General features: G+C 54.5%; 1 protein-coding gene across 13 annotated transcripts in view; it reads right to left on the bottom strand.

The window, feature by feature from the left end:
- Positions 1-608: 608 nt before the first annotated feature.
- The window catches only part of EHMT1 (euchromatic histone lysine methyltransferase 1), a 153313-nt gene continuing 126862 nt past the window's right edge, over positions 609-27059 (bottom strand). For all 13 annotated transcript variants that reach the window (XM_064171526.1, XM_064171532.1, XM_064171534.1 and 10 more), the window contains 9 exons: positions 23795-23949; positions 22848-23015; positions 21419-21563; positions 19562-19639; positions 18342-18457; positions 14251-14337; positions 6367-6445; positions 1869-2044; positions 609-1259 (listed from right to left, as the gene is read on the bottom strand). In XM_064171526.1, the coding sequence (XP_064027596.1) occupies positions 1073-1259; positions 1869-2044; positions 6367-6445; positions 14251-14337; positions 18342-18457; positions 19562-19639; positions 21419-21563; positions 22848-23015; positions 23795-23949 (1191 nt within the window). In that variant the 3' untranslated portion in view covers positions 609-1072. The remainder of the gene's footprint in view (positions 1260-1868; positions 2045-6366; positions 6446-14250; positions 14338-18341; positions 18458-19561; positions 19640-21418; positions 21564-22847; positions 23016-23794; positions 23950-27059) is intronic.

Genomic DNA, 27059 nt, shown 5'->3' with positions numbered 1-27059 from the left:
GCATCGCGGGAGGGCAGCGTCGTGGCCAGGCTGCTGCTCGCCCTCCCCACCCCCCCCCCCAGCAGGAGGAGAGGTTCTCTGTGGAGAGATCTTTTGCTTTGTCTTTCAGTTAAAAACGGAAGCCAAAAGTGGGTTTCTTACTTAGTGTCTTGTACAATCCCCCTTCGAACTTCCCCTTCCCGCAAGGGGGGGATGCTGCCGTGGGTGAAGCCACCGCTGAGGCAGCACCGGCACGGAGCGGAGCTGGTTGGTGATGGAGAAGCCCCCGAGGGAGCAGGGGGCTCGGGTTGGCTCTGGAGAGAACCAGGGAGCAAAGGGATTGTAAGGACTGAGGGTTTCTTCTCCTCGGCAGAGTTAAAAAAGCTGCTGGGTTTGGTAAGGAGGTGTGGGGGGTGGGGGCGGTGGTAGAAATGCCCTCCGGTTCCTCGGGAACGGCCCCACCGCAGCAGCCTGGGAGCCGCGGGAGGAAGCGATGATTAAACACCAACAAGTGACCAAACCCACACAAACCAAGCAGCAGAGGCTGTGCCAAGCAAAGGCAAAGGCCAGCACCTCCCTTGCCCTCTCCCTCCCCACTCCCCCCCTTGGCTTTTAGAAAGAAAGTCCCATCAAGTATTCAAAGTTTATTACAGGTGAACTGGAGATGAGTGGGCACGAAGATGCCTTCGGGTACCAGCGGGCAGAGGGCGAGCAGCTCTGCCGGGCTCGCACCACGCTCAGCACACTGCCAGTCAGAGGCCAGGACAACTCACCTGGAAAAATCAAACTCAAGAGCTTGCCCTGCCTCCACCTGCCACCGGGAAACCCAGCAGCAGGCCTGGACCGGGGAGAGGGAGGACATCACTCAGGCAGGATTCGCTCTGACTTATTCCTCGAGCAAGAGTCGGTGGCGCAGCCCTCAGCATCACCACCCCTGGCTTTCCTTGAGTGCCTTTGTTTTCTTTCTCTGAAGGGTTTGGTGTGGGGTTGGTTGGTTTTTTTTTTTTGTTGTTGTTTTCTCTCTTTAAATGGAAACTCAGACAGTATGTGAAGCTAAAGGGTTAAAACCAGTCAGTCTCTGGGGAGCAGAGCCTCAAAAGGGGCCGGCTGCCGTGGCAGAGCTGGTGTCCGGGAGCCCATTCTCCTGCGTGTCCTGGGACGAGGAGGTGCTCGCCTGCCGCTGGGCCAGCGCTGAGCTCGAGTGTTTGCACTTGGGTGAACCACACTGACAGCTGAAGAATTTGCCTTTGATGTCCCAGAACCTGTCTCCGTAGTCGAAGCTGCAACAGAAAAGACAGAGATGGGGGTCACTGGGAAGCAGAAGCACACAGAGGCTGAGCTTCAGCAGTCGTTGGCGCTGCTCTGCTTTGCAGAGCTTCAGATGAGTTTTTTTGGGGGGGGCTAGGAGCTGTTTCCAGTATCTTTAATGTCTGAAGGGGACCTACAGGAGGGCTGAGGAGGGAGTGCTTAGAAGGGCTTGTAGTGACAGGATGAAGGGCAATGGTTTGACACTGGAGCAGAGGAGATTTAGGCTGAACATCAGGAGGAAGTGCTGCACAGTGAGGGGGGCGAAATACTGGAGCAGGTTGCCCAGGGACGTGGTAGAAGCTCTATGCCTGGAGACATTTGAGGTCAAACTTAATGTGGCCCTGAGCAACCCGATGTAGTTGGAGGTGTCCCTGCTGACTGCAGGGGGATGTCACAGGATGACCTTTGAGGCTCCCACCCAACCTGATGCCTTCTGTGCTATCCCCAGCAAACTCTGGAGAGCAAAGGGCTGGAGCGAGTCAGTTCCGGAGAAGCTGAGCCTTCATCCCTTCGCACTCCCTCCACCCCGGGCCAAGGTGGTGGCTCCCCGAGGCAAGGGCAGCCCTGGGGACAGCACCTACCCAATTTCTTCTCCGGCTTCTATGTGCCTGGTGCTGAAGAAGGCGATCCTGGGGAAGCGGAGGTCCTGATGCGACATGAAGACGCGCACCGGGATGAGGTTTGGCTCGCAGAGGTGGTTGATGAAGCGGCTGATGTTGCCGTAGAAACGGGCATCGATGCAGTAGACCTCTCCATCCTGGGGAAGAGTGGTGCAGCTGGCATTAGCTGAGGGCAGCTTCAGTGCTGCTGCTGCTGCTTGTTTCAATCAAACAAACCAGCAAACCTCTGCTCGTCCCAGCGGTACTCTGGAGAGCCGCGAGAAGAGCCACAGCCTCTGGGGCGTCACAAGGACTCGACACAGCCTTCTGCAGGGCACTCTGCCCCCACCAGCCCAAAGACCTGCCAAAGGGCCCTGACACTGGCTGGCACCACAGCAATCCCCAGCCCCACTTCGGTGCAAACAGCTGGGGAAGGGTTTGGAGAACAGGGCTGGGGAGGAACAGCTGAGGGAGCTGGGGGTGTGCAGTGTGGAGAAGAAGAGGCTGAGGGGAGACCTCATTGCTCTCTACAGCTCCCTGCAAGGAGGCTGCACTGAGGTGGGGGTTGGGCTCTTCTCCCTTGTATCAGGTGACAGAACAAGAGAAAATGGCCTGAAACTGTGCCAGGGGAGGGTTAGGTTGGAGATGAGGAAAAATGTCTTTGCTGCAAGAGTGGTCAGGGATTGGACCAGACTGCCCAGAGGGTCCCCATCCCTGGAGGTGTCCAAAAAGTGTGGCCATGGCACTTGGGGATATGGTTTCATGGCCATGGTGGTGCTAGGTCAGTGGTTGGACTCAGTGCTCTAAGAGGCCTTTTCCAACCCAAACTGTTCTATGAGTCTGTGATGTTCAGAACAGACACCTTACTGGTACAGCTACAGGACAGGGGAGCAGGTATCTGTTCTGTCCCCTAATTGAAGATGACAGCTTGGAAACACAAAGGCAGAGCCTCCAGAAAAGGCAGGGGGTTGCAGATAAAAGTGAAAGTGAGAAGGCAGCCAGGCCCTGCCCAGAGAGCAGCAATACTTTGTTTTCCATGAAAATAAAAGAACCCCCCTCAGGGCTTTTTTATTGCAGCAGAGAATGACTGTGCAAAGCAGAGACTTTAATTACAGAAGCTAATTTCAGTTGCAGAGAGGCCAAAAGCAAAGAAGGATCCATTAGTGGTGCTCCAAGTCCCTTTTGGGCAAGCACCTTGTGATCGTTAATGGCTGAGCTGTGCCAGCTCACACCACCCGTGGCTGCTGGAGCCCAGGGAAGAGGTCCCAGGGACTGCAGAAGGCATCACCCCACAGGGGCTCACATCACACACACAGTGCCACCAGCTGCAGTTTCAATGCTGTGTTTAACTCCCAGCACCCCCTCACTTTAATCCATGGGAAAACCAAGAGGACAGCATCATAGAATAATAGAATCAGCCAGGCTGGAAGAGACCTCCAAGCTCAGCCAGCACAACCTAGCACCCAGCCCTAGACAACCAACCAGACCATGGCACTAAGTGCCCCAGCCAGGCTTGGCTTCAACACCTCCAGCCACACAGACTCCACCACCTCCCTGGGCAGCCCATTCCAATGCCAATCACTCTCTCTGCCAACAACTTCCTCCTCACATCCAGCCTAGACCTCCCCTGGCACAGCTTGAGGCTGTGTCCCCTTCTTCTGTTGCTGGCAGCAGAGCCCAACCCCACCTGGCTACAGCCTCCCTGCAGGCAGCTGCAGGCAGCAATGAGCTCTGCCCTGAGCCTCCTCTGCTGCAGGCCAAACACCCCCAGCTCCCTCAGCCTCTCCTCACAGGGCTCTGCTCCAGGCCTCTCCCCAGCCTTGCTGCCCTTCTCCAAACACCTTCCAGCACCTCAACATCTCTCTGCAATTCAGGAGCCCAGAACTGGACACAGCACTCCAGGTGTGTCCTGAGCAGTGCTGAGCACAGGGGCACAAGAACCTCCCTTGTCCTGCTGCCCACACTGCTCCTGAGCCAGCCCAGGATGCCATTGGCTCTGCTGCCCACCTGGGCACACTGCTGCCTCAGCTTTAGCTCCTCTCTCCCAGCACCCCCAGGGCCCTCTCTGCCTGGCTGCTCTCAGCCACTCTGGCCCCAGCCTGAAGCTGCTTGGGGTTGTTGTGGCCAAAGTGCAGAACCCTGCACTTGGCCTTGTTCAGTCTCATCCCATTGGCCTCTGCCCACCCATGCAGCCTGGCCAGGTCCCTCTGCAGGGCTCTGCTACCCTCCAACAGCTCCACAGCTGCTCCTAGCTTGGTGTCATCTGCAAACTTACTGATGCTGGACTCAATGCCCTGGTCCAGATCATCAATAAAGATACTGATCAGTCACTGCTACACCCTTGATCATCCCGAAGGATCTGAGGGCTCCACCATGCAAGTCAAGATGTGTTTCTCTAGCAGCCTTGGCCAACACAGGCACTGTCCTCACTGTGAAGATGCTGAGGAGGACAAGTCCCAAAGCAAACTGCTTCCCACCTCACTATGAGGGTGTTTGGAACTGAGTCATATGGTGGCAATCAGAGATAAAGAGGAGAAAACATGAACCTGCTTTGGAGTGAAGGAGGCTTTGGTCTCTTCTCCCAAGGAACAAGCAATAGGATGAGAGCAAACAGCCTCAAGTTGCCCCAGGGGAGGTTTAAGTTGATCATGAGGGGCAATTACTTTCCCAAGGGTTGTAAAAAGCCTTGGAATAGACTGCCCAGGGCAGTGGTGGAGTCACCATCCCTGGAGGGGTGTCAGAGTTGTGTAGATGAGGGACACGGTTCAGTGGTGAGCTGGCAGTGCTGGGTTCAGGCTTGAACTTGATGTTCTTAAAGGTCTGTTCCAACCTAACCCATTCTGGGATGCCTTCTCAGGAGTGGGAAGGCACTGGGGTTTCTCTGAAGGGAGGAGGGCTGGAGAAGGCCCTTCCTGCCTGCAGGCAGAGGTCACACAGACGCAGCAGTGTGCAGCCCTGACCACTGCCTAGCACAGCAGGGCCAAGCGTGTGAGCAGGCCTGCAGAGGCTGAGCCTGGCATGGGAAAGGGGTGGCCAACACCACCAGAAGGCAACCACCACAGCCTCATCTCCCCTAGAAGCAGCGTGGTGTTCTCACCACGTCCAAGAGAAGAGAAGCACCCCTTGAGCTCAGAGCACCTGTGGAGGTGTGTCCTTCTCCTGGGGACCCAGCAATGGCAGCAGGCTTGGGCTCTTGCAGACATGGGATGGGATGTGACTGCATGCCCTGGCACACTGACCAACTCACCACAGCTCCAGGAACAGGCACAACAGAAATAATGACCCAGCCACACTCACAGCAGCTCAAATCCATTCAGGGCACCCTGTGAAACACACCAGGACCCCGAGGTTGTTGCTCCCAGGGTTGGGGCTCACACTGTGGGCGATTTTCCCATCACTTAGGAGGCCACAGGATGCAGCTGGCTCTGCCCTGCTCTCCTCCACCCAGTCCCTTGGCCTTCTTTTTGCCACCTCTTAATGATTTGGTGCTTGGTTTTCTGCAGATGCTCCACTTGGAAGATGCCCTGATAAAAAATGATGCCCATGCCTGTACTTAGCTCTCCCTCCTTGCTTCACTGAAGGCTTTACAAGAGCAAACACAGAGCTTGTCCCTCATGGCAGCCAGCCAGGGGCTAACCTAAAGGCAAAGCAAAGCCCAAGTGGGCTCCTACATGCCCAAACCAGGCTGAAGTCTCTGCTACTTTTAAACTACTGAATGAGAGTCTGAGCCCTTTATGCCCAGACTGACTGCAGGACTCATTCCCTGTCCCTCTGCAGCTGGTGAGTCTGTGCTGCTTTGAAAAACACCAACCCCAAAGTAAAGCAAGAGTCTCTGTCTTGTCTCTGACGACACAAACAAGGCAGACACTGTTTACAGCCTTCCTGGGAAGTTACCTCTCTCTCCTCTGAGTCCTCAGCTCACCTTTCTCCTCTCCTCCTCTCTCAACTGCAGCCTGAACTGATGGCCTTGCTGAAAAGCTTCAGCTCACAGTGTTCAAAGCAGTTCTGCTCTGAGCAGCCCTCCTCAGAGCAGAGCAGGAGAACTACCAGCAGAGCCAGCTTCAAGTCCCTGCCAAGGTTACCTGCTGAAGCCCTTTAGAAGTAAACATGGGCTTTGAGTCCTCCAGCTCATCCTGTAATGAAGAACTTCGAGAGCTCCAAGCCTGCATGTGCAAACTGGAGCATCAAACACTGAACACTGACCTCAGGATGCCCAAATGGCTTTGGCAGAAGAGCATCTTGCAGCAGCAGTGGTGTGGGCAGCACACAGCAGGGTGGCCCAGGGGTGCTGGGCTCCACTGCAGGTGTAAGAAGCCCTCTAAGCCTTACCTCAGCCCCTCTGCACCCCGAGAATGCAGTCCTCCTCTTTGCAGGCTTTCAGATTGAGTTGTGCATCAAGATGGACACAAATAATTCTCTTTGCTCTTTTGGAGAAGCAAGACCTTGGGTTAGTCTCCTGAGACACCTTCAGACACAGTACCTTGTTGTCAAGGTCGAAGAGGTAGGAGTCCTCTTCACGGACATCCGCCTCGGAGTCAGATATCAGCTCCCCAACGTACCTGCAGGCAGAGGAAAGGCAGAAATTGGATGCTCCTGCAATCACAAGCCTGGGCTTGAACATCTCCTTCTGGGGAGAGGGAAAAAATGGGATGAATCCCAGCCCCAGCTGGCAACCCACAGCCTTGGCCGTGCAGGTCACCTCAGAGCCACCCAAGCTTTGCCAGCTTAGAGCAGCTAGAGCCTGGCTCCAGACCCCATCTTTTCAGGGCATCCCTGCTTCCTGAGGATGATGTTCCAGTTTGCATAGCTCTGCGTTGGCCAAGATGAGAGGCTGAAGGAGTTGGGGGTGTGCAGCTTGGAGAAGAGGAGGCTCAGGGCAGACCTCATTGCTGCCTGCAGCTGCCTGAAGGGAGGCTGCTGCCAGATGGGGTTGGGCTCTGCTGCCAGGCAGCCAGCAGCAGAACAAGGGGGGACAGCCTCAAGCTGTGCCAGGGCAGGTTGAGGCTTGATGTTTGGAGGAAGTTGTTGTCAGAGAGAGTGATTGGCATTGGAATGGGCTGCCCAGGGAGGTGGTGAAGTGGCTGTGGCTGGAGGTGTTGAAGCCAAGCCTGGCTGGGGCACTTAGTGCCATGGTCTGGCTGCTTGGCCAGGGCTGGGTGCTAGGTTGGGCTGGCTGAGCTTGGAGCTCTCTCCCAGCCTGGCTGATCCTAAGATCAGCACATTAATGCAATTCTCCCCATGCTCATGGTCAGCCCCATGGGCTGGCTCTCACACCCACCGCTGCAGCACTTGTGCTGTTCACAGCCCAAAGCAGAAGGTTTCTGTCTGACCTTCCCCTGCTTGCCAGGAGGGTTTTGCAGAATGCCAGCATGGTGGGGGTTGGAAGTGACCTCATCTAAAGCAGGGGCACCCACAGCAGGTTGCTCAGGATCATGCTTCTCTCTCCAGAGAAGGCCACTCCACAACCTCTCTGGGCAGCCTTCTCCAGGGCTCCAGCACCCTCCAGGACTGCACAGCCTACAAACACTTTGAGTTTGAAGTCTTTATTCAAACTGAAGCTGGCAGGACCCCTGGAAGGATCTAGGCTGCTTCCTGAATCCCCCTCAAACCAGACTAGATCAGAGATGTGCTCCCAGTAGCAACCACCTGGCAGTAAGAGCAGGTGTAAGGCAGATGACAACCAGGCTCTCCCAGCATGTGCTGCTTGAGCAGGACTAAACACACACAGAGCCTTCCTCACCCTGCTGGTGCTGGGTTTGGTGCCAGCTCCCTTGCTGCAGGAGGCCCTGTTGCACTGGTGTTGCCACATTTGTCTTCCTGTTTCCATCTTAAACAGTTTTGGATGATGCTGGTGGACAGTAACTTGTCCACAGGACAGCAACTTGTCCACAGGAGAGCAATGTGCCCTTGTGGTCAAGGCCTGGGGTGTGTTCAGAAGAGTGTGGTCAGCAGGTCAAGGGAGGTTCTCCTCCCTCTCTACTCTGCCCTGGTGAGACCAGACCTGGAGTGCTGGGTCCAGGTCTGGGCTCCCAAGTTCAAGGACAGGGCCATGGAGGCCATGAGGATGCAGAAGGGACTGGAACATCTCCCTGGTGAGGAGAGGTTGAGAGACCTGGGGCAGGTTAGTCTGGAGAAAAGACTGCTTACAAGTATCTGAGGGGTGAGTGTCAAGAAGAGAGGTCCAGGCTCTTGTCAGTGATGTCCTATGATAGGGAAAGGGACAATGACACAAACTGGAACCCAGGAGGTTCCACCTCAACATGAGGAAAAAACTTTGCTGTAAGGGAGCTGGAGCCCTGGAGCAGGCTCCCCAGAAAGGCTGTGGACTTTCAATACCCATCTGGGTGTGTTCCTGTGTGACCTGCCCTGGGTTGATCCTGCCCTGGCAGGGGGGTGGGACTGGATGACCTCCAGAGGTCCCTTTCAACTCCCAGCATTCTGTGATTCTGACCTGCTTGCAGTGAAAACAAGAGATGCAGGAGGAGATGAGAAAGAAGCAGCAGCAGAGCAGATTCTGGGATCTGAGTGCTCCCAGCCTGCCAGGCAACACTAATTAATTATAAGCCAAGAATTCACAATATGAATAAATAATCTTCCCAGGATCAGGAGAGCCTCCACGAGCAGCAGGCACTGCCACAGCATTCCCCTGCAGCTCTCAAGGCATTCTCAAAGCCTTCAACCACATCCTGTGGCTCAAGGCAGCCCTTCAACTCCAGGGCTGGGCAGGAGAAGAGCCACAAAACACCAAGCTGGGGAGGACCCACATGCTCTGTGACAAGAGATGGTTTGGCTGCAGTTCCCTGAGCTGGGTGATCTGGCCAAGCTGCTCTGGCAGAGCAGGAGGCTGCTGCTGTGTGTAGTCGTCCTGTCTGCCCCCAGCACAGCTCATTACTCACTCAGACTGTGGCCATACTGGAAGTCAAATGCTGCACCATGGAAGATGATGGTCCCAGAGAGAGGGGGAGAACTTGCTGAGGCATGGCACAGCTGCCAGCAACAGCTGAATGATGCTGCATGGAGAGAGCTGTACTTGGGGACAGCCACTTCAGGTTTCCAGCTGAGTGAAACCAAATCCACAACCTAATTCCAGTGCTTGGTTGTCTGCTCCCTAACGACTGCTCCTGGAACACACTTCACAGGTTCACAGAATGCTCTGGGTTAGAAAGGTCATCTCATCCAACCCCCCTGCAGGCAGCAGGGACACCTCCAACTACATCAGGGTGCTCACAGGATATTAGATGGGACACAAAGAGATCATCCAGTCCAACCCCCCTGCCAGAGCAGGACAATCCTATCTGACACAGATCACACAGGAACACATCCAGATAGGCCTGGAAAGGCTCCACACAAGGAGACTCCACAACCTCTCTGGGCAGCCTGTGCCAGTGCTCTGGGAGCCCCACAGTCAAGAAGTTCCCCCTTGTGTTGAGCTGGAACCTCCTGTGCTGCAGCTTCCATCCATTGCTGCTTGTCCTATCCCAGGAGCAGTGAGCAGAGCCTGTCCCCCCCTCCTGGCAGCCCTCAGATACTTACAAACATTTATCCAATCCCCTCTCAGTCTTCTCTTCTCCAGACAAAGCAGCCCCAGGTCCCTCAGCCTCCCCTCATCATCCTCACAGCCCTCTGCTGGACCCTGTTCAGCAAATCCCTGTCCCTCTTCAACTGGGGAGCCCAAAACAGAACATAGTATTCAAGATGAGCCACATCAAGTTTGACTTGAAATGTCTCCAGGGATGGAGTCTCCACCACATCCCTGGGTAACCTCTTCCAGTACTTCACCACCTGCACTGGAAGAGTGAAGTGATTCTCCTACTCTGTTCTGCTGAGACCTCCCCTGCAGCACTGCAACCAGCACTGGTGTCCCCAGCACAAGATGGACCTGGAGCTGCTGGAGAGGGGCCAGAGGAGGCCATGAAGATGCTCAGAGGGCTGGAGAAGCTCCCCTGTGGGGACAGGCTGGGAGAATTGGAGCTGTTCAGCCTGGAGAAGAGAAGGCTGCAGGGAGACTTCAGAGCTGCCTTCCAGTACCTGAAGGGACTCCAAGAGAGCTGGGGAGGGACTTTGGACAAGGGCTGGGAGTGCCAGGCTGAGGGACAATGGCTTTGAGCTGGGAGAGGGGAGACTGAGAGTGGAGATAAGGAAGAAATGCTTTAGGTTGGGGGTGGTGAAACACTGGCACAGGTTGCCCAAGGAGGTTATGGATATCCCCTCCCCGGAGGTGTTCAAGGCCAGGCTGGACAAGGCCTTGTGAAACCTGTGCTGGTGGAAGGTGTCCCTGCCCATGGCAGGGGGATGGAATTTTAAGGTCCCTTCCAACCCAAACCATTCTACGACTCTACAACCAGCAGAGTTTTGCAGTGTTGTGTGAACTACTCCAGCCTTGCCCCCCAAGGAGGCACAGGTGAGGAATGAAAGCCATGCTTACAGCAACACAGTCCTCAGCCTTCCAAGGCAGGCTGGGGCCTCCTGCACAGAGCAGCCAGCTGCTGAGGGCTCTGACCCAGATGATTAGTGCAGAATGATTTTTCCACAACACTCAACCTAGAAGCTGCTGTGTGCAAGCAGCTCCTGACCACCACTAGCACCTGGGCTTCTGTGCACCTCTCCTATGAAGACAGGAGAGTAGAAGGCTCTAAGCAGACCTTAGAGCAGCATTTCAGTATCTGAAGGGAACTCACGGGCAGGCTGGGGAGGGACTGTTTAGAAGGGCCTATGGTGACAGGACAAGGGGCCATGGTTTGAAACTGGAGCAGGGCAGAGGTAGTTTGGACATCAGGAGGAAGCTCTGCACAGTGAGGGTGACAAAATTCTGGAACAGGTTGCCCAGGGGTGTGGCTGAGGCCCCAGCCCTGGAGACATTCAAGCTCAGACCCAAAGAGGACTTGGGCAGCTTGCTCTAGCTGGAGATGTCCCTGCTGAGTGCGGGGGGGCTGGACAAGATGCCCTTTGGGGGTCCCATCCAACCTGATGCAACTTTTGAATCAGTGAATTGAGGAGAAGCAACACCCAAGTCTATAGGTTGCCCATGAAGCCTCACAGGAGTCTTCCCTGATGAATGAAGTCACTCAGTCATCAGCACAGCTGGTCTGAGGAGGAGAAGAGCAGCGTGAGCTGGGGAGCAGAGTGAGTAACGTGCATGTGAGCGAGGGATGGAGACAAGCAGCAACGTGCCTGGGCAAGACGTGAATTAGCTCAGCTCCTTAGCATGCAGCTCAGCTGCCTGCCACTGAAACAGCATCAGCAGCTCCTGCCAGGAGGCAAGAGTGGAGCTGTTGTGGTATCTGCACCCCCTCAGCTCTGAAATGCTTTGCAACCACCTGTGTGAATCACACCGTGGAGAGGGCTGCCCTGCTTCATTGGGCTGCCCCCTCACCACTGCTCATTCCTCACTGCTGCATTCCAGCAGGATTTGGGGAAGTCAGCCCATTTTGGCTTTGGGAGCAGTTTACTCACAGGCTCTGGCCCATCTCTGGGCACTGACTCTGGAACACAGGGACCTTTGGTACTCAACAAAGCCCACCCCTGGTGCCCCCAGTACAAGAAGGACACTGAACTGTTGCAGCAGGTCCAGAGGAGCACATGAAGATGATCAGAGAGCTGGAGAACCTCTCCTATGTGAACAGGCTGGGAGAGTTGAGGCTGTTCAGTATCAAGAAGAGAAAGCTTCAGCAAGACCTTGGAGCAGCCTTCTGGTACCTGAAGGGGGCTACAAGAAAGCTGGGGAGGGACTTTTGACAAGGGCCTGTAATGCTAGGATAAGGCATAATGGCTTTGAGCAGGGACACCGCTCGCCGACAGCAGGGACACTGCTCGCCGACGGCACACGCACCGCTCGCACACAGCAGGGACACCGCTCGCCGATGGCACACGCACCGCTTGCCAACAGCAGACACTGCTCGCCGACGGCACACACACCGCTCGCCGACAGCAGGGACACCGCTCGCCGACAGCGCACGCACCGCTCGCCAAGAGCAGACACTGCTCGCCGACAGCAGGGACACCGCTCGCCAAGAGCAGACACTGCTCGCCAACAGCAGGGACACCGCTCGCCGCCAGCGCACACACCGCTCGCCGACGGCAGGGACACCGCTCGCCGACGGCAGGGACACCGCTCGCCGACAGCAGGGACACCGCTCGCCGACGGCACACGCACCGCTCGCCGACGGCACACGCACCGCTCGCCGACGGCACACGCACCGCTCGCCGACGGCACACGCACCGCTCGCCGACGGCACATGCACCGCTCGCCAACAGCAGACACTGCTCGCTGACGGCACATGCACCGCTCGCCAACAGCAGACACCGCTCGCCGACAGCAGGGACACCGCTCGCCGACAGCAGGGACACCGCTCGCCGACAGCGCACGCACCACTCGCTGACGGCAGTGACACCGCTCGCCGACAGCAGGGACACCGCTCGCCGACAGCACACGCACCGCTCGCCGACAGCAGGGACACCGCTCGCCGACGGCACACGCACCGCTCGCCGACAGCACACGCACCGCTCGCCGACAGCAGGGACACCGCTCGCCGACGGCACACGCACCGCTCGCCGACAGCAGGGACACCGCTCGCCGACGGCACACGCACCGCTCGCCGACAGCAGGGACACCGCTCGCCGACGGCACACGCACCGCTCGCCGACGGCAGACACCGCTCACCGACAGCAGACACCGCTCGCCGACGGCAGACACCGCTCACCGACAGCAGACACCGCTCGCCAACGGCACACGCACCGCTCGCCAACAGCAGGGACACCGCTCGCCAACAGCAGGGACACCGCTCGCCAACAGCAGGGACACCGCTCGCCAACAGCAGGGACACCGCTCGCCAACAGCAGGGACACCGCTCGCCAACAGCAGGGACACCGCTCGCCAACAGCAGGGACACCGCTCGCCAACAGCAGGGACACCGCTCGCCAACAGCAGGGACACTGCTTGCCGACGGCACACGCACCGCTCGCCAACAGCAGGGACACTGCTTGCCGACGGCACACGCACCGCTCGCCAACAGCAGGGACACTGCTTGCCGACGGCACACGCACCGCTCGCCGACAGCAGGGACACTGCTCGCCAACAGCAGGGACACCGCTCACCGACAGCAGGGACACCGCTCGCCGACAGCAGGGACACTGCTCAGCAAGAGCAGTTTTAAGCTTTACCTCTGCAAAGACAGTTTAGCACCTGGCAGCTCCTAACGGCAAAGAAACACTTAGCTGATCTGCTGCAGATCTTTCTTTCTCTTTACCAATCTCCCCCAGGCCCTCACCCCAACTCCATCAACATCAACAACTACCTCCAAATAACCCCAGCATCTATTTGCAGGAAGGGCATGAGCCCAGCCTTATTTAGAAGGTCCTAAAACTCACTGTTAGCATTGCAATGAAGAAAAACACTTTCCAAAATGTTTAGCAAAGTGCAGGCACCACTCTCAAGCCTAAAACCCCAGGGGTTCAGCAGCAGATTTTTTTTCACTTGACATAAATCTGAACATTTTTGTTCTTAAGTACTTTATTGAATCGGGGCCGAAACCTGCGCTCAACGCCAAGTGCTTTGCTGTTCTGCTGAATCAGACTAAAACCAGAGCTGTGACACTGGAAAACCTCTTGAGAAGTCAGAATTGAAACAGAAAAAATAGATCTGACAGAACAAAGTTGTTCCAAATTGCCTTGGCTTTAAGTGTTCCACAGCCCATAGCACCTCGCCTCTAGGGACTGCCTAGGAGAGTTGGAGATGTTCAGCCTGGAGAAGAGAAGGCTCCAGGGAGACCTTAGAGCAGCTTTCCAGTACCTGAAGGGGCTTCAGGAGAGTTGGGGAGAGACTTCTGACAAGGGTCTGCAGAGACAGGATGAGGGGCAATGGATTGAGGTTCAAGAAGGGGAGATTTGGGCTGGGCATCAGGAAGAAATTCTTTGCAGTGAGGGCAGGGAGACACTGGCACAGGTTGCCCAGGGAGGCTGTGGATGCTTCCTCCCTGGAGGTGTTCCCTCCCAGGCTGGATGAGGCCTTGAGCAACCTGGGCCTGTGTGAGGTGTCCCTGCCCATGGTCTGGGGATTGGAACTGGATGATCTTTAAGATCCCTTTCAACCAAACCATTCTGTGAACAGCCACAGGGAACACCTGAACTGCACACCTGCAGCAGAACCCAAATCCAGTTCTTTACCCCTTCCTCTTCTGTTTGAAGAGGGGCAAGAGCTGGGAACAAGTCTCAGCCAGCTGGAGACGGGTGGAGAAAGGGAAAAACAGAGCAGGAGACCTCTGGCTGAAGGTGAGTAGCTGAGCTGAAAGACACAGTGACTTGGGTGAAAGCCTTTCTTTGAGAAGAGGAAGGCCCTCGGGGGGCTAAGGCTTGCTGCAGAACTCACTCGCAGACGAAGGTCCCCAGGGGGATGTCCTGCGTTGTCCGCACGCCCCAGCCCATCTTCTGCGTCCGGTACAGCTGCAACCGAGTCCTGCAGGAGGGGAGACGAGGCCACGTTAAAGGCAGCTCTGCACAGAGACCAGGAACTCTCTGACTCACGGAGTCCCCTTAGAGAGACCTTGAAGATCACAGAGGCCACCCATTTTCTGTCTCTGCTAAGGCTGGGGCTCAACAGTGTCCCTCAGCAGCACATCTCTGCCTCTTTTCCACATCTCCAGGGATGGGGATTCAACCACCTCGCTGGGCAGCCTGGATCAGACTTTGAGAACCCTTTCAGTGAAAAAAGTTACTTCTAATGTCCAACCTAAACCTCCCCTGGTGCTACTTGAGGCCATTTCCTTTCATCCTGTGACGAGGTACTTAGTTACTAGGGAGAAGAGACCAATCCCTACCTCATTGCAACCTCCACGTTGTAGAGAGCCAGAAGGTCTCCCCTCATAGCCTCCTCTTCTCCAGGCTGGACAACCCCAGTTCCCTCAGGCACTACAGAGATGACTCAAAGGCAGCATTCTTCCAGCAGCACAACCTCAAAGTTGATTTCAATATCGAATCCCCTCCCAGTTCTGCTGGCATCAGTGGGTAGCTCCATTCTCACTGCTCAGCATGTGGGCAGAAGGGCTGGGCACCCACCAGCCCCTTCTCCATGCCCAGCTGCACCTTGCAAGGCCCACAGCCAAAAACTGGGGAAGAGGGTGTGGGACTGGAGGCTCAGTGTGGTTACACCATTGATGATCTACACACTGGAGACCAGAATCCCACCACCAGCAGTTCTTTTTCCTTCCACACACCCAGCACTCAGGGGAGGTGGAAGGGGACCTAGGGCAGGGAGGGTTGCTGCAGGGGGAAGGCAGGGAGCTCATGGTGATTTAAGAACACCCTGAGCTAAGAGCTCTGATCCCTGTGCCCTCTGCTGAGGCCACTGCATTTAGCAGCTCCATCATATCCAGCTCCCTGGCTGAAAGACAAGGAAGAAAGGCTGCAACTTGAACCTTGCTGGTGTAATAGCTGCTGTGTGGAATTTTACTGATGGAGCTTATAGGCAGAGAAACAATCCTGTGAGCCACTCTGCCTCCTGCTCACTCAGAGCTTGAGTTAAGTGCAGGATGAATGGTCTCTAGGGCTGGGAAAGGTTTGTTCTGCCCCCAAGGGAACCAACCCTGCTCTCAGCAATGCTCTTATCGGAATGAAGAGCAATCTGACGCTCACCTGAACTTCACCCTCTTGCTTTTCCCAGTAGTTCTCTTCCCCTCACCCATTCCCTCCTTGCACTGTCAGCTCAAACCAGGGGCTGCATGTTTGCTTCTGTGTGCTCACAGCTCCTGAAGCCTTCACCAGGGCAAGACATGACTTCATGAGCATGATGGCTCTCAGAGAACTGGCTGTAACACTGGCACGAAGAGGAGTGTGGCAAGCAGGCCAAGGGAGTGTCTCCTCCCACTCTATTCCACCCTGGAGAGGCCACAGCTGAACTACTGGGTCCAGCTCGGGGCTCTCCAGTTCAAGAGAGGCAGGGAACTGCTGGAGAGAGTCCAGCTACAGGGGTGCTGAGGGGCCTGGAGTATCTCTGTGAGGAGCAAAAGCTGAGCACCCTGAGGGTGTTGAGCCTGGAGAAAAGCAGCCCCAGGAGGGATCTTGATCAATGCTCAGCAAGAGCTAAAAGGTGAAGGGGCAAGAGGGTGGGGCCAGACTCTGTCTGGTGGTTCCCAGGGACAGGACAAGGGGCAGTGGGCACAATCTGGAAGCCAGGAGGTTTCACCTGAGTATAAGAAAAAGGTTGTTTGGTGTGAGGGTGCTGCAGCCCTGAGGCAGGCTGCCAGAGAGGTTGTGAAATCTCCTTCTCTGAAGAGACTGCAAACCCAGCTGGATATTGTGACCCTGGGCAAGCTGCTCTAGCAGGAGGGTTGGACTGGATGATCCCCAGAGGTCTCTGTCAAATGCTCTCATTCTGTGATTTCATGATTGCAGCCTTGAGGAAGTTCCTCCATGCTTTGCCTTGTCTATCACAGCAGAGTCAAACTCAGGTTCAGACTCTACTCTCAGGGTTGACACTGGCAGCAGCAGGACCACAGCTTTGATCTCTGCCTCCCAGCTGAGCTGGGGCCAGCCTGCCAGATGGAAACATGTGTGCTGCTGAGTGGAGATAATTTGGAGCAAATCTGAGTAAGGAAGCACTGAAAATGGAGCAGGAGCACTCCTGTGCCTTGCTGCAGCCCAAACAATGGAGGTTTCCTCCACTGCCTGCCCAGGGCCTCAAGCACAGCTCTGCCAAAGCCCTGTCCCTACCACCAGCTCTCCCAAGCTCATGGTTGGGTGTCCAACCCTTCTGTCTTTCACAGAAGCACTTCACCAAGGCAAAAATGCAAACCCAACAGCTGCAGCTGTAAAGCTCCTAAATAAACACCCACATAGACACCAGAGCTCTGGAGCTTGGCAGGGATGAACCAGAGAGAGGTAAAGTTGTGTGGAAATGCACCAAGCTTGCTCCTTACTTAATTTTAGCAGCCCAAAATGTCACTGGAACTACAAAGCTGAGAAAAAAAGTCTTGTCAGTGCTACAAAAAAAACAACCCAAAGTCTTTTTTTCCCCAGTGGGATTCCTTTGAACTTAGTGCAGCAGCAAACTTCTCCATAGCAAAGGTTCAAGGCAGAACAGTTAATCTGCAGCACCAAAGCCATCAGGATTTTGGTGCCAAGCTGAAAATGTAAGTCAACAGGTACTGAGGGACCCAGTTCAGGGGGAGTTACACCAGCAACTGGGAAATGTTAAGCAGCCAAGTCTGGGAATGTTGGTCTATTGCTCAGGAAAGACCTTCTGGCTCTCTGCACCTCCCTGAAGTGAGTCTGGAGCCAGGTGGGGGTTGATCTCTTCTCCCAGGCAACAGGAAAAGAAGAAACAGCCTCAAGTTGCACCAGCAAAGGTTTAGGTTGGACATGAGGAACAATTTCTTCTCCAGAAGGGTTGTCCAGGCCTGGAACAGGCTGTCCAGGGTAGTGCTGGACTCCCCACCCCTAGAGGGGTTTCAAAGCTGTGTAGATGTGGTGCTGAGGGACATGGTTTAGTGGTGACTTGGCAGTGCTGAGTTGGACTTCATGATCTTAAAGGTCTCTTCCAAGTCCCAGATCCCCACCTTATAAGTTACACCCAGGCAAACCCAGAAGCTATTTCTATGCTGTAAAGTCAGGCTGATGAGAGAGCACTGCAGCTCCCACCTGATGGGACAGGGTGTAAATGCTAACTGAGCTCATAACTCAGTGCTGCTTCATTCCCACCAGCACACAGGAACCTTGCTATGGGGGCATCTGCTCCAACCCAGCTCCTGTCCCATCTCAGCAAGGCAGGTTTTTGTGGCTTTGTGAGTGAGCTGAGACTAGAGGAAGAAAGCTGAGGAGCCTGGTGCTGGCCTCGAGCCAGCAGTGTGCACATGCAGCCCAGACAGGAACCCTGTGCTGCAGCAAGAGCAGTGTGGGCAGCAGGGCAGGGGAGGGGATTCTGCCCCTTGGCTCTGCTCTCCTCAGACCCCACCTGGAGTCCTGGGTGCAGTTCTGGAGCTCCCAACACAGGAAGAACATGGAACTGTTAGAGCCAGTCCAGAGGAGGGCCACAAGGATGCTTAGAGAGCTGCAGCAGCTCTGCACTGAGGACAGGCTGTGAGAGTTGGGGCTCTGCAGCCTGGAGAAGAGAAGGCTTTGAGGAGACCTTATAGTGGCCTTCCAGTATCAGAAGGGGACCTACAGGAGGGCTGGGGAGGGACTACTGACAAGGTCTTGTAATGACAGGAGGAGGGGTAATGGGTTTAAACTGGCAGAGGGGAGATCCAAACTGGATGTCAGGAAAGGGTTCTTTGCAGTGAGGGTGGTCAGACACTGGCACAGGTTGCCCAGGCAGGTGTTTAAGGCCAGGCTGGATGAGGGAGGTGGGAGGTGTCCCTGCCTACGGCAGGCTGGAACTGGATGAGCTTTGAGGTCCCTTCCAACCTCCAGCATTGTATGATTCTCTGATTCTAAGCTCAGCTGTGCTGGGATCCTGCTTCTCACCTGAGCCCGTTCTGCACCACGCGGTTCCTGCAGGTCCGCCAGCACGAGCACGCGTGGTTGCACTCGAAGATCAGCGGCGGCTCAGCCATGTTGAACTCGGGCAGCAGTCGGCCATCCTGAAGAGGAGAGGCAGTCAAGACTGGTTAGCTGTCTGCTCCTGTGGGCCCTCCAAGAGCAGAAACACCTCCAAGTGTAAAAAGAGGCATGACCCAACCTCCCCAGATCCAGCACAGCCTCCGCAGGTGCTTCTGCCCCACCCTGGCGGTGGCTCGCTCGCCGCTACTGCCAGCAGCTGACAAACAGGCAGACACCAGCTAGATTTTGGTTGCCTGCCATCACTCTACACACCACCAACCCCCAGATCTCACAAGTGTGCACCAGCACAATGACTCTTTTGCAGTGCAGATGTTTGATGCTTAAGTCTTTCTCTGGAATGAAGCCTAAACTTCCAGGGTACACCACCAGTAGAGCGAAGCTCTGCTGAACCACCTCTCACCTTCCCAGTGCCGCTCCCCAAAAAGCTACAGGTCAGCTGTTTAGCAGGCCTGCAGGATTAAGGAAGCTCCAGAGGCAGCTCATCATATTAAACAAATGTGGCTTTTAAGGTCTGCAAGATGCAATCACCTATTAACATGTCAATAAAACGGCTACAAAGCAAAGTTGCCAACATTCCCCCCGGGAGAGACGCGCAGAGATTCAGACAACTTCTGAGCTTAGCAGAACCTGCCCAAGCAGCCACCTCGAAGCCTCCCTGGAGGGCTGAAGCACACTTACCCAAACCAAAGCAAGCTTCTGGCATTGCTGCAGTTAAAACATCTTCACTTTGCCTTCATCACAGCAAATAAAAGGGAAAAAAGCCCCAAAGCCTGCTCTGCTCTGCTCTGCTCCCCTCCCCTTGTTTACGCAGCGCAGTGTGCCGAGATGGAAGCTGATTTCACGCATGGGTTATTAAGTGCTCTCTCTCACATGGCTGTAATTAATGGCTCAGTTGGCACGAGGGTAACACAAATAAAGAACACCAGAAAAGCTTCTCTGAGTCCTCCTTTCCTTATCAGCTCATAAAGCTCATGGCTGAGACTGCACCTCGAGGCCTTTTAAAAGCAAAAGAGAGGAGGAGCTGTGCGAGGGACTGTTTGAAAGGTATTGCCATGAGCCCTGAACTGTGCTAAGCTCAGCTCCCACAGGCTGGTGGAAGCCACCAGGAGGTTGTGTGTCCTCACCTTATCATACCAGCAGCGCATACTGAGCTGGCCACACATGCAGTTGCTGGAGGAGCAGTCGTCTATGCACACACAATACTGGAAGAGAAGAATAGGAGTTAACTGCACAGCACAGAGAGAACAGCTCCTGTGACAGGGGTTAACTGCACACCACTCACACAGAGAGAACAGCTCCTGTGACCAGGACAGAGAGGAAACCCCCAGTCTGCTGCTGCAGCGTGTTGCACAGGACAACCAGCTTCACTGGTTTGGTGGCATTTTGACTCTGTTACTTAGTCCTCTGTGTGATGAAGAGGACTTGGGCTTTGCAGTGGGTTTAGAGTTAACACTCTAGTTCCATTCCAAACTTCAAATGAACAACAGACACCTCTGTACCATTCTATTTGTTTGCTGGGCTAGACACAATCTGCTGCATAAACAATTTTCCTCCCTTCACCTTCCTGCCTCTTGCTTCACTCTTGCTTTTCCCTCCTGCAGACTGACTGCTTCTGCACTAACCTTGGCTGAGCAGGCAACAGTTGGGGCCTTTCTGGTTTCCTCACTGCAGGGGGTGAAGAAAGAGGTGGCAGTTGGCCCCTTCTGGGCTTTGCTCAGGGGGATTGTGTGTTATTTCTGAAGTGCAAATACTTGTAAACATATTCCTGTGCATTTGCATTGGATCCTATGCTTTTAGATTTCAGCTTGGTGTAAATATATTGCTTCACTTCCTTCCAAGCCTTCTGAGCCAGTCTGGTGATTTTATCTGGAGGGGTCATTTTCAACCCAGCACAGGCTTGAAGTCAAGGAACTCACACTGAGCCATCTCCATCTCTGAGCAGAGGATGTCCCCCTGTGTTACTAACCTTCCTCCGTGTCCTGTGGGCTATATTCTACACTTGAGGACAAGGAAAGCTCTAAGGAAAGACTGGAGCTAGGAGGTGATGCAATACAATGTCTCAGTGCTCCCCTGCTGCTTGCTTCTTCCCACATGGGTGCTCCAGCTGGTTGCTTCCCCCAGTACTCCCCATACCAAAACAGTCCCACCAGCAGTTGCTGTAAAACGAGGCTTGGAAGTTCACTTTGGCCACCTCAGAGTCGTATCCAGAGGGGTCAGCCTCACCCTATGCTTCCCCCACTCTGCTTTCATAACCCAGCCCTTCCAGGACTCCCAGGATCCCAGTGAAGACCTCAGCCTGGATGCTGCAGTCAGTAGGAAGACACCACGGGGAAGGACTCTCAACAACTCCCTGATTCCCCAGATACAAAGAGAGTAAAAGGCTAAATGGGAGCCCTATCAGTCAGCATCAGTATACAGCTGAGCAGAGGCTAGCTTGAGTCTCAGCAAGGAAGAAAAGCAGAATCCCATCTCCTAGAGCACAAGCTGGAGTTCAGGACTACAGCCTCAGCCGGAATGTGAGGGCAGCATTAGGACCAAAGAAAAGCAGAATCCCATCTCCTAGAGCACAAGCTGGAGTTCAGGACTACAGCCTCAGCTGGGATTTGGGGGCAGCATTAGGACCAAAGAAAAGCAGAATCCCATCTCCCTAGAGCACAAGCTGGAGTTCAGAATTACAGCCCCAGCTGGAATGTGAGGGCAGCATTAGGACCAAAGAAAAGCAGAATCCCATCTCCCTAGAGCACAAGCTGGAGTTCAGAATTACAGCCCCAGCTGGAATGTGAGGGCAGCATTAGGACCAAAGAAAAGCAGAATCCCATCTCCTAGAGCACAAGCTGGAGTTCAGGACTACAGCCTCAGCTGGGATTTGGGGGCAGCATTAGGACCAAACAGCCCCACTCTGGATGCCCAACCCGTTCTGAAGCACACTGCAGTGCAGCAGCTGTGAGACAGGCAGCAGGCCAGCAGAGGCAGGGGCACACCTGTAGGTGAGTGATGTTCCTGTCGATGTCCATCGGGGAGGTGACGCAGTTCTGCGACACGTACTTGTAGTTGGTGGGGCAGGGCTCATTGTCCACTGAGTTGACACAGGGGATGGGGATCCGCTCGTAGCCCCGGGCGATGTCTCTGTCAGGGGCACAGAGATAACGTCACAGATCCACAGATTCACACTATGCTTTGGGTTGGAAAGACCTTGAGAGCCACAGAATCAACCAGGTTGGAAGAGAGCTCCAAGCTCAGACAGCCCAACCTAGCACCCAGCCCTGCCCAACCAACCAGACCATGGCACTAAGTGCCCCAGCCAGGCTTGGCTTCAACACCTCCAGCCACAGCAACTCCACCTCCCTGGGCAGCCCATTCCAATGCCAATCACTCTCTCTGTCAACAACTTCCTAACAACATCCAGCCTAGACCTGCCCTGGCACAGCTTGAGGCTGTGTCCCCTTCTTCTGCTGCTGGCTGCCTGGCAGCAGAGCCCAACCCCACCTGGCTACAGCCTCCCTGCAGGCAGCTGCAGCCAGCAATGAGGTCTGCCCTGAGCCTCCTCTGCTGCAGGCTGCACACCCCCAACTCCCTCAGCCTCTCCTCACAGCGCTCTGCTCCAGCTCCATCCTCAGCCTTGCTGCCCTTTTCTGGACATCTTCCAGTACCTCAACATCTCTCTTGCATTGAGAAACCCAGAATTGGACACAGCACTCAAGTGCTGACCAGTGCTGAGCACAGCCTCCCTAGATGAGGATCATTTAGGTCCAACCTCCTTGGCTGCATTAGCCCAGGTTCCTCAAGGCCCCATCCAACCTGACCTTGAACCCCTTCAGGGAGGGAGCATCCACAACCTCCCTAAGCAACCTGTTCCAGTGTCTCCCCACCCTCACTGGAAGGAATTTCTTCCCAATCTCCAGTCTAAATCTCCCCTCCTCAACCTTCAATCTGTTCCCTCCCATCCTATCACTACAAGCCCTTCCAAAAAGTCCCTCCTTCAGCTTTCTCACAGCACCTTCAGGTATTAGAAAGCCACAAGAAGGTTTCCTTGGAACCTTCTCTTCTGCAGGCTGAACAGAAGAAAAGCTCCCTCCAAAGACAAGCTCCCTCCCCAACCCTGAAGCAGGATTACTGTCTGATCGCTGAGCACTCAAAGCTTGAAAGCAGATCAGACTAACAGTTTATTTTTTTATCTCCCTATCTTACAGACTGCTCTTTGTGCTTGCAAACATTTCCACTTGGAGGATGAATTTACAAACCACAGTCTGAATCAGCATGTGCTGAGCTCTTGCTAAGCTCAAACTGCCCTTCACAGCAGCTATAAAAGCTAAGCATGCACTGAGAGTCCTGTCCTCAACCAGGCTGCCAACCTCCCCAGTGCAAGGGCTCTAATCCATGACCCACAACAGCAAAGCCAGGTATTCTCACCTGCTCACCACCTTGTCTATCTGGGGAGGCTTCTCAGCAGATGATTCTTTTAGAGTCTTGTTCATCTGCAGGGCCACCCAGACCTGAGAGTTAAGGCTGGAGCACTGGAGCGGAGTCTCACCCTCCTTGTTCTTTAAAGTGACATCCGAGCCACGGGAAAGAAAGAGACTGCAAAACAGCAAGAGAGGATCAGCACCCCCCTAAAGAAAGCACACCAGGGGAAAATGAGCTGACTCACATCCTCCAGCCAGCCCCTAAGGGACAAGGAAGAATCTGTGGTAGTGAATAAGCACCTGAGGTTTCTTTATTAAGCATGGTTCAGTGAATCCTTCTACGTGAAGGTGCTGGCAGGAGCCACAGACTGGAGCTCCAGGCACTTGTGAGAGCTCTGGGCAAACCTTGCCTTGCTTCAGGCATGCCAGCTACACTGCTGGTACCAGCCTAACTTCAGACAGGCTTGAAACTCTGGCAGCGAAAGCTATGGGGTGGGAAAGGTAAGGTGGCAATGGAAGAGTCCCATGGGAACCTGGGATTGGACTTGGCCCTTGTTTATACTCACCAGCTTCTGGTGAGTACACATGATGGCTTTACCCAGAGCAGGGATGGAGCAAAGGAAAAGCCCTTTTACCACACTAACAGCTAGTTGTGGGGAAAAACAGAAAGCTTTAATGAAGGATGCCTGATGCCTTTCTGCTGGGAAGCTCAGGCTGAGCATGGTCCTTCAAGCCTCTGTCAACTCCAGGACCACTCCATGCTTTCTGATCTCTTCTACAGCAGTAGCAATTTCAGACCCAGTGCCCAGAGGAGCTGGCCAGTGGAGAAACAAACCCTCCATCCCAGTTTTGGTTTGTGCTTAAAGGCCAAAGGCATTTCAAAAGGATCTCCTGAGCTTGCCAAGAGCAGCTGGGTGGAAAGGAGAGAAGCAGCAGGGCTGGAGCTGTACTCACACGACACACTCGTAGCGGTTCTCTCTGGCTGCAATGTGCAGGGGAGAGTCCCCATGGATATTCACGGCATGGAGATCACACTTAGCAGCCAGCAGGATCTCTGCTATGTCCACACAGCCAGAGAAAGCAGCCCAGTGCAAACAAATATTTTCCTCCTGGAGAGAAAGCAAACAGAGCAGAGGCTGTTTAGTGCATTCAAACCCCATCCCTTCAGGACTTTGCCACCCTTGGCTCTACACCTGCAGCACAGAGCATGTGGCTTGCAGTCTCCTCTGCAGAGAACCATGACATGGTTTGGATGGGAAGGGACCCTTTAAGGTCATCTAGTGCAGCCCCCCCTGAAGTCAGCAGGGACATCTACAGCAGGCTATTCATACCCCCAGATAACCTGATCCGGGGTGGTTTCAGGGATGGGGCAGGTACCACCTCTCTGAACAACTTGGGACAGGCTCTCACCACTCTCAGTGTGAAAATGTCTCCCTTCTCTCCAGTCTGAATCTCCCTCTTTTAGCTCAAACCATCACCCCTTGTGCTGTTACATCATGCCCTGCTCAAAAGCCTGTCCCCACCTTTCTACCTGATCCCTTTAAGCAGAAGGTCTCTCCAGTCTAAGTCTCCCTCTTTTAGCTCAAACCATCACTCCCTGTGCTGTCACAACAGGCCCTGCTCAAAAGTCTCTCCTCATCTTTCTATCTGATCCCTTTAAGCAGAAAGTCTCCCTGAAATCTTTTTCAGGCTGAACAACCCCAACTGTCTCAGCCTGTCCTCACAGCCAAAAGCTTCCAGCCTTCTGTAGCCTCCTCTGAACCCTCTCCAACAGGTCCATTGCTCCTCCTGGCCAAGTCTGCCAGGAAAGGCAGGGAATTCTCTGTGCAGACACAGAGGAAGTTTTCACCATGCACCAAAGGGGAGGAGGCTGCACACAAAGAGATCTCCATCACCTGCTTTACACATACACCAATTACGTGTCTCTAAACCACAGAGCAATCTGGATTCATCCACAAGAGAGGTGGCAGACATGAACCAAGATGCTGGAGAAGCCTCAAAGCTGTGCTTCCCCAGCTCAGGCAGACAGGAAAGCTGTAGCTCGTCTGCCAGTGCTACAGAATGGCAAAGAGAAAGAGCAGAGCAGAAGCTGCAGGGCCTGTGAAGGTGCTAGAAGATGAAGCAGGAGCCACAGGGAAAGCGATCAATGCCACTTGAGGCACCTCTTAAATACTGTATGTGCTCATCCCTCAGCAGCAGCACTCGAAATAGCTGAACACTCATCTTTTGGAAGGAGATATTTTAAGCCCTGCTGCCCTGTTTGCTGTTACAGTGCAATTTGCAGTGGCACACAGCGAACCCTACCCCACGACAAGCTCTAAAGACACCCATCACAAGAGCAGGGACAGGCAGCAGCTTACTGTGCCACTTTGGTTTTATCTTAGTTTTTATGTTAAAGGGAAAACAAAGCACAGCTTTAGTCACTGCAGCCTCACTTAGATCCTTTCTGAAACAGGGAGGTTAGTGGCACAGCCCAGAGAGGGGGCAGACCTTTTTCTCTACAGCTTCTGCCTCTCCTTATGGAATCACAGAAAGGATTGGGTTGGAAGAGACCCTCAGAGGTCATCTAGTTTCAACCCCTCTGCAGTCAGCAGGGACATCTGCAACTAGAGGAGGTTGCTCAGAGACCCCCCCAAAACAACCTCACCTGCACTGGTTCCAGGGATGGGCATCTCGCACTGCTCTGAGAAACCTGGGCCAGGGTCTCACCATCCTCAGCATCAAATATCTCTTCCTTCTCTCCAGTCTGCATCTCCCTCTTTCAGTTCAAACCATCACCCCTTGGCCTGTCACAACAGGTCCTGCTCAAAAGTCTGTCCCCAGCTTTCTGCTTGGTCCCTTTATCATAGAACCAACCAGGCTGGAAGAGAGCTCCAAGCTCAGCCAGCCCAACCTAGCACCCAGCCCTAGACAACCAACCAGACCATGGCACTAAGTGCCCCAGCCAGGCTTGGCTTCAACACCTCCAGCCACAGCAACTCCACCACCTCCCTGGGCAGCCCATTCCAATGCCAATCACTCTCTCTGACAACAACTTCCTAACAACATCCAGCCTAGACCTGCCCTGGCACAGCTTGAGACTCTGTCCCCTTGTTCTGCTGCTGGCTGCCTGGCAGCAGAGCCCAACCCGACCTGGCTACAGCCTCCCTTCAGGTAGCTGCAGACAGCAATAAGCTCTGCCCTGAGCCTCCTCTTCTCCAGGCTAAACACTGGAAGGCCACCAGAAGGTGTCCCTTGAGCCTAGGCTGAACAAGTCTCTCAGCCTGGCCTCACAGCAGAGGGCTTCCAGCCCTCCCAGCACTGCTGTGGCAACATCTACAATAAAAACCTCCTCATCCCATCACTCAATCTCCAGGAAAAATTAACCCTGGTGATTGCACACCACATGCTGCTGCTCAGACAGGTTACAGAACTCCAGACTCCCTACTCTGCCTTGCATCAGCTCCTGCCTAACAGCAGCATAATTACAATCAGGAGCACTTCTCCTGCAGAATGATGTTTCCCAGCACAAGTGACATTGCTTTTAATGACTGCAATCAGGAGAACCCCAACACAGGTACAGGAAGGGTTATGTGATCCAGCTGCAGAGGATGATGTTCTCTCAAGTGAATTGTTGACTGAGCTGATTTGGGTTTAATCACTGAATGGCTGATCTTGCAACTGGTAGCCAAACAGCTTCTGTGACAGATCAAAGGAGCCAGTGCTGTTCAGTCACAGACTCACAGATTGCATCAGGTTGGAAGGGATCCTCAAAGGGCATCTCAGCCAATCCCCCTGCAGGCACTGGGGACAACTCCAACTACATCAGGCTGCCTAGGGCCACGTCAAGTTTGACCTTGAATTGTTTCCAGTGCCTCCAGCACATCCCTGGGCAGCCTGTTCCAGTATTTCACCATCCTCACTGTGCACAACTTCCTCCTGATGTCCAGCCTGCTCCAGTTCCAAACCACTGCCCTTTGTCCTGTCATCACAGGCCCTTCTAAACAGTCCCTCCCAGTTTTCCCCTAGGTCCCCTTCAGATTTTGAAATGCATCTCCAAGGTCTCCCTGGAGCCTTCCCTTCTCCAGGTTGAACAGCCCCAATTGTCTCAGCCTGTTGCCATAGAGGAGGTTCTCCAGCCCTTTGAGCACCTTTGTGGCCTCCTCTGGACCTGCTCCACCAGGCCCATGTGCCTCCTCTATTGGGGACCCCACAGCTGGACACAGCCCTGCAGGTGAGG

This window comes from Pogoniulus pusillus, chromosome 35 (genome assembly GCF_015220805.1).
Source record: "Pogoniulus pusillus isolate bPogPus1 chromosome 35, bPogPus1.pri, whole genome shotgun sequence".
In the NCBI taxonomy this organism is placed as follows: domain Eukaryota; kingdom Metazoa; phylum Chordata; class Aves; order Piciformes; family Lybiidae; genus Pogoniulus; species Pogoniulus pusillus.
Note: the sequence above shows the minus strand (reverse complement) of the source record. Positions and strands in the feature narration are given on the sequence as shown.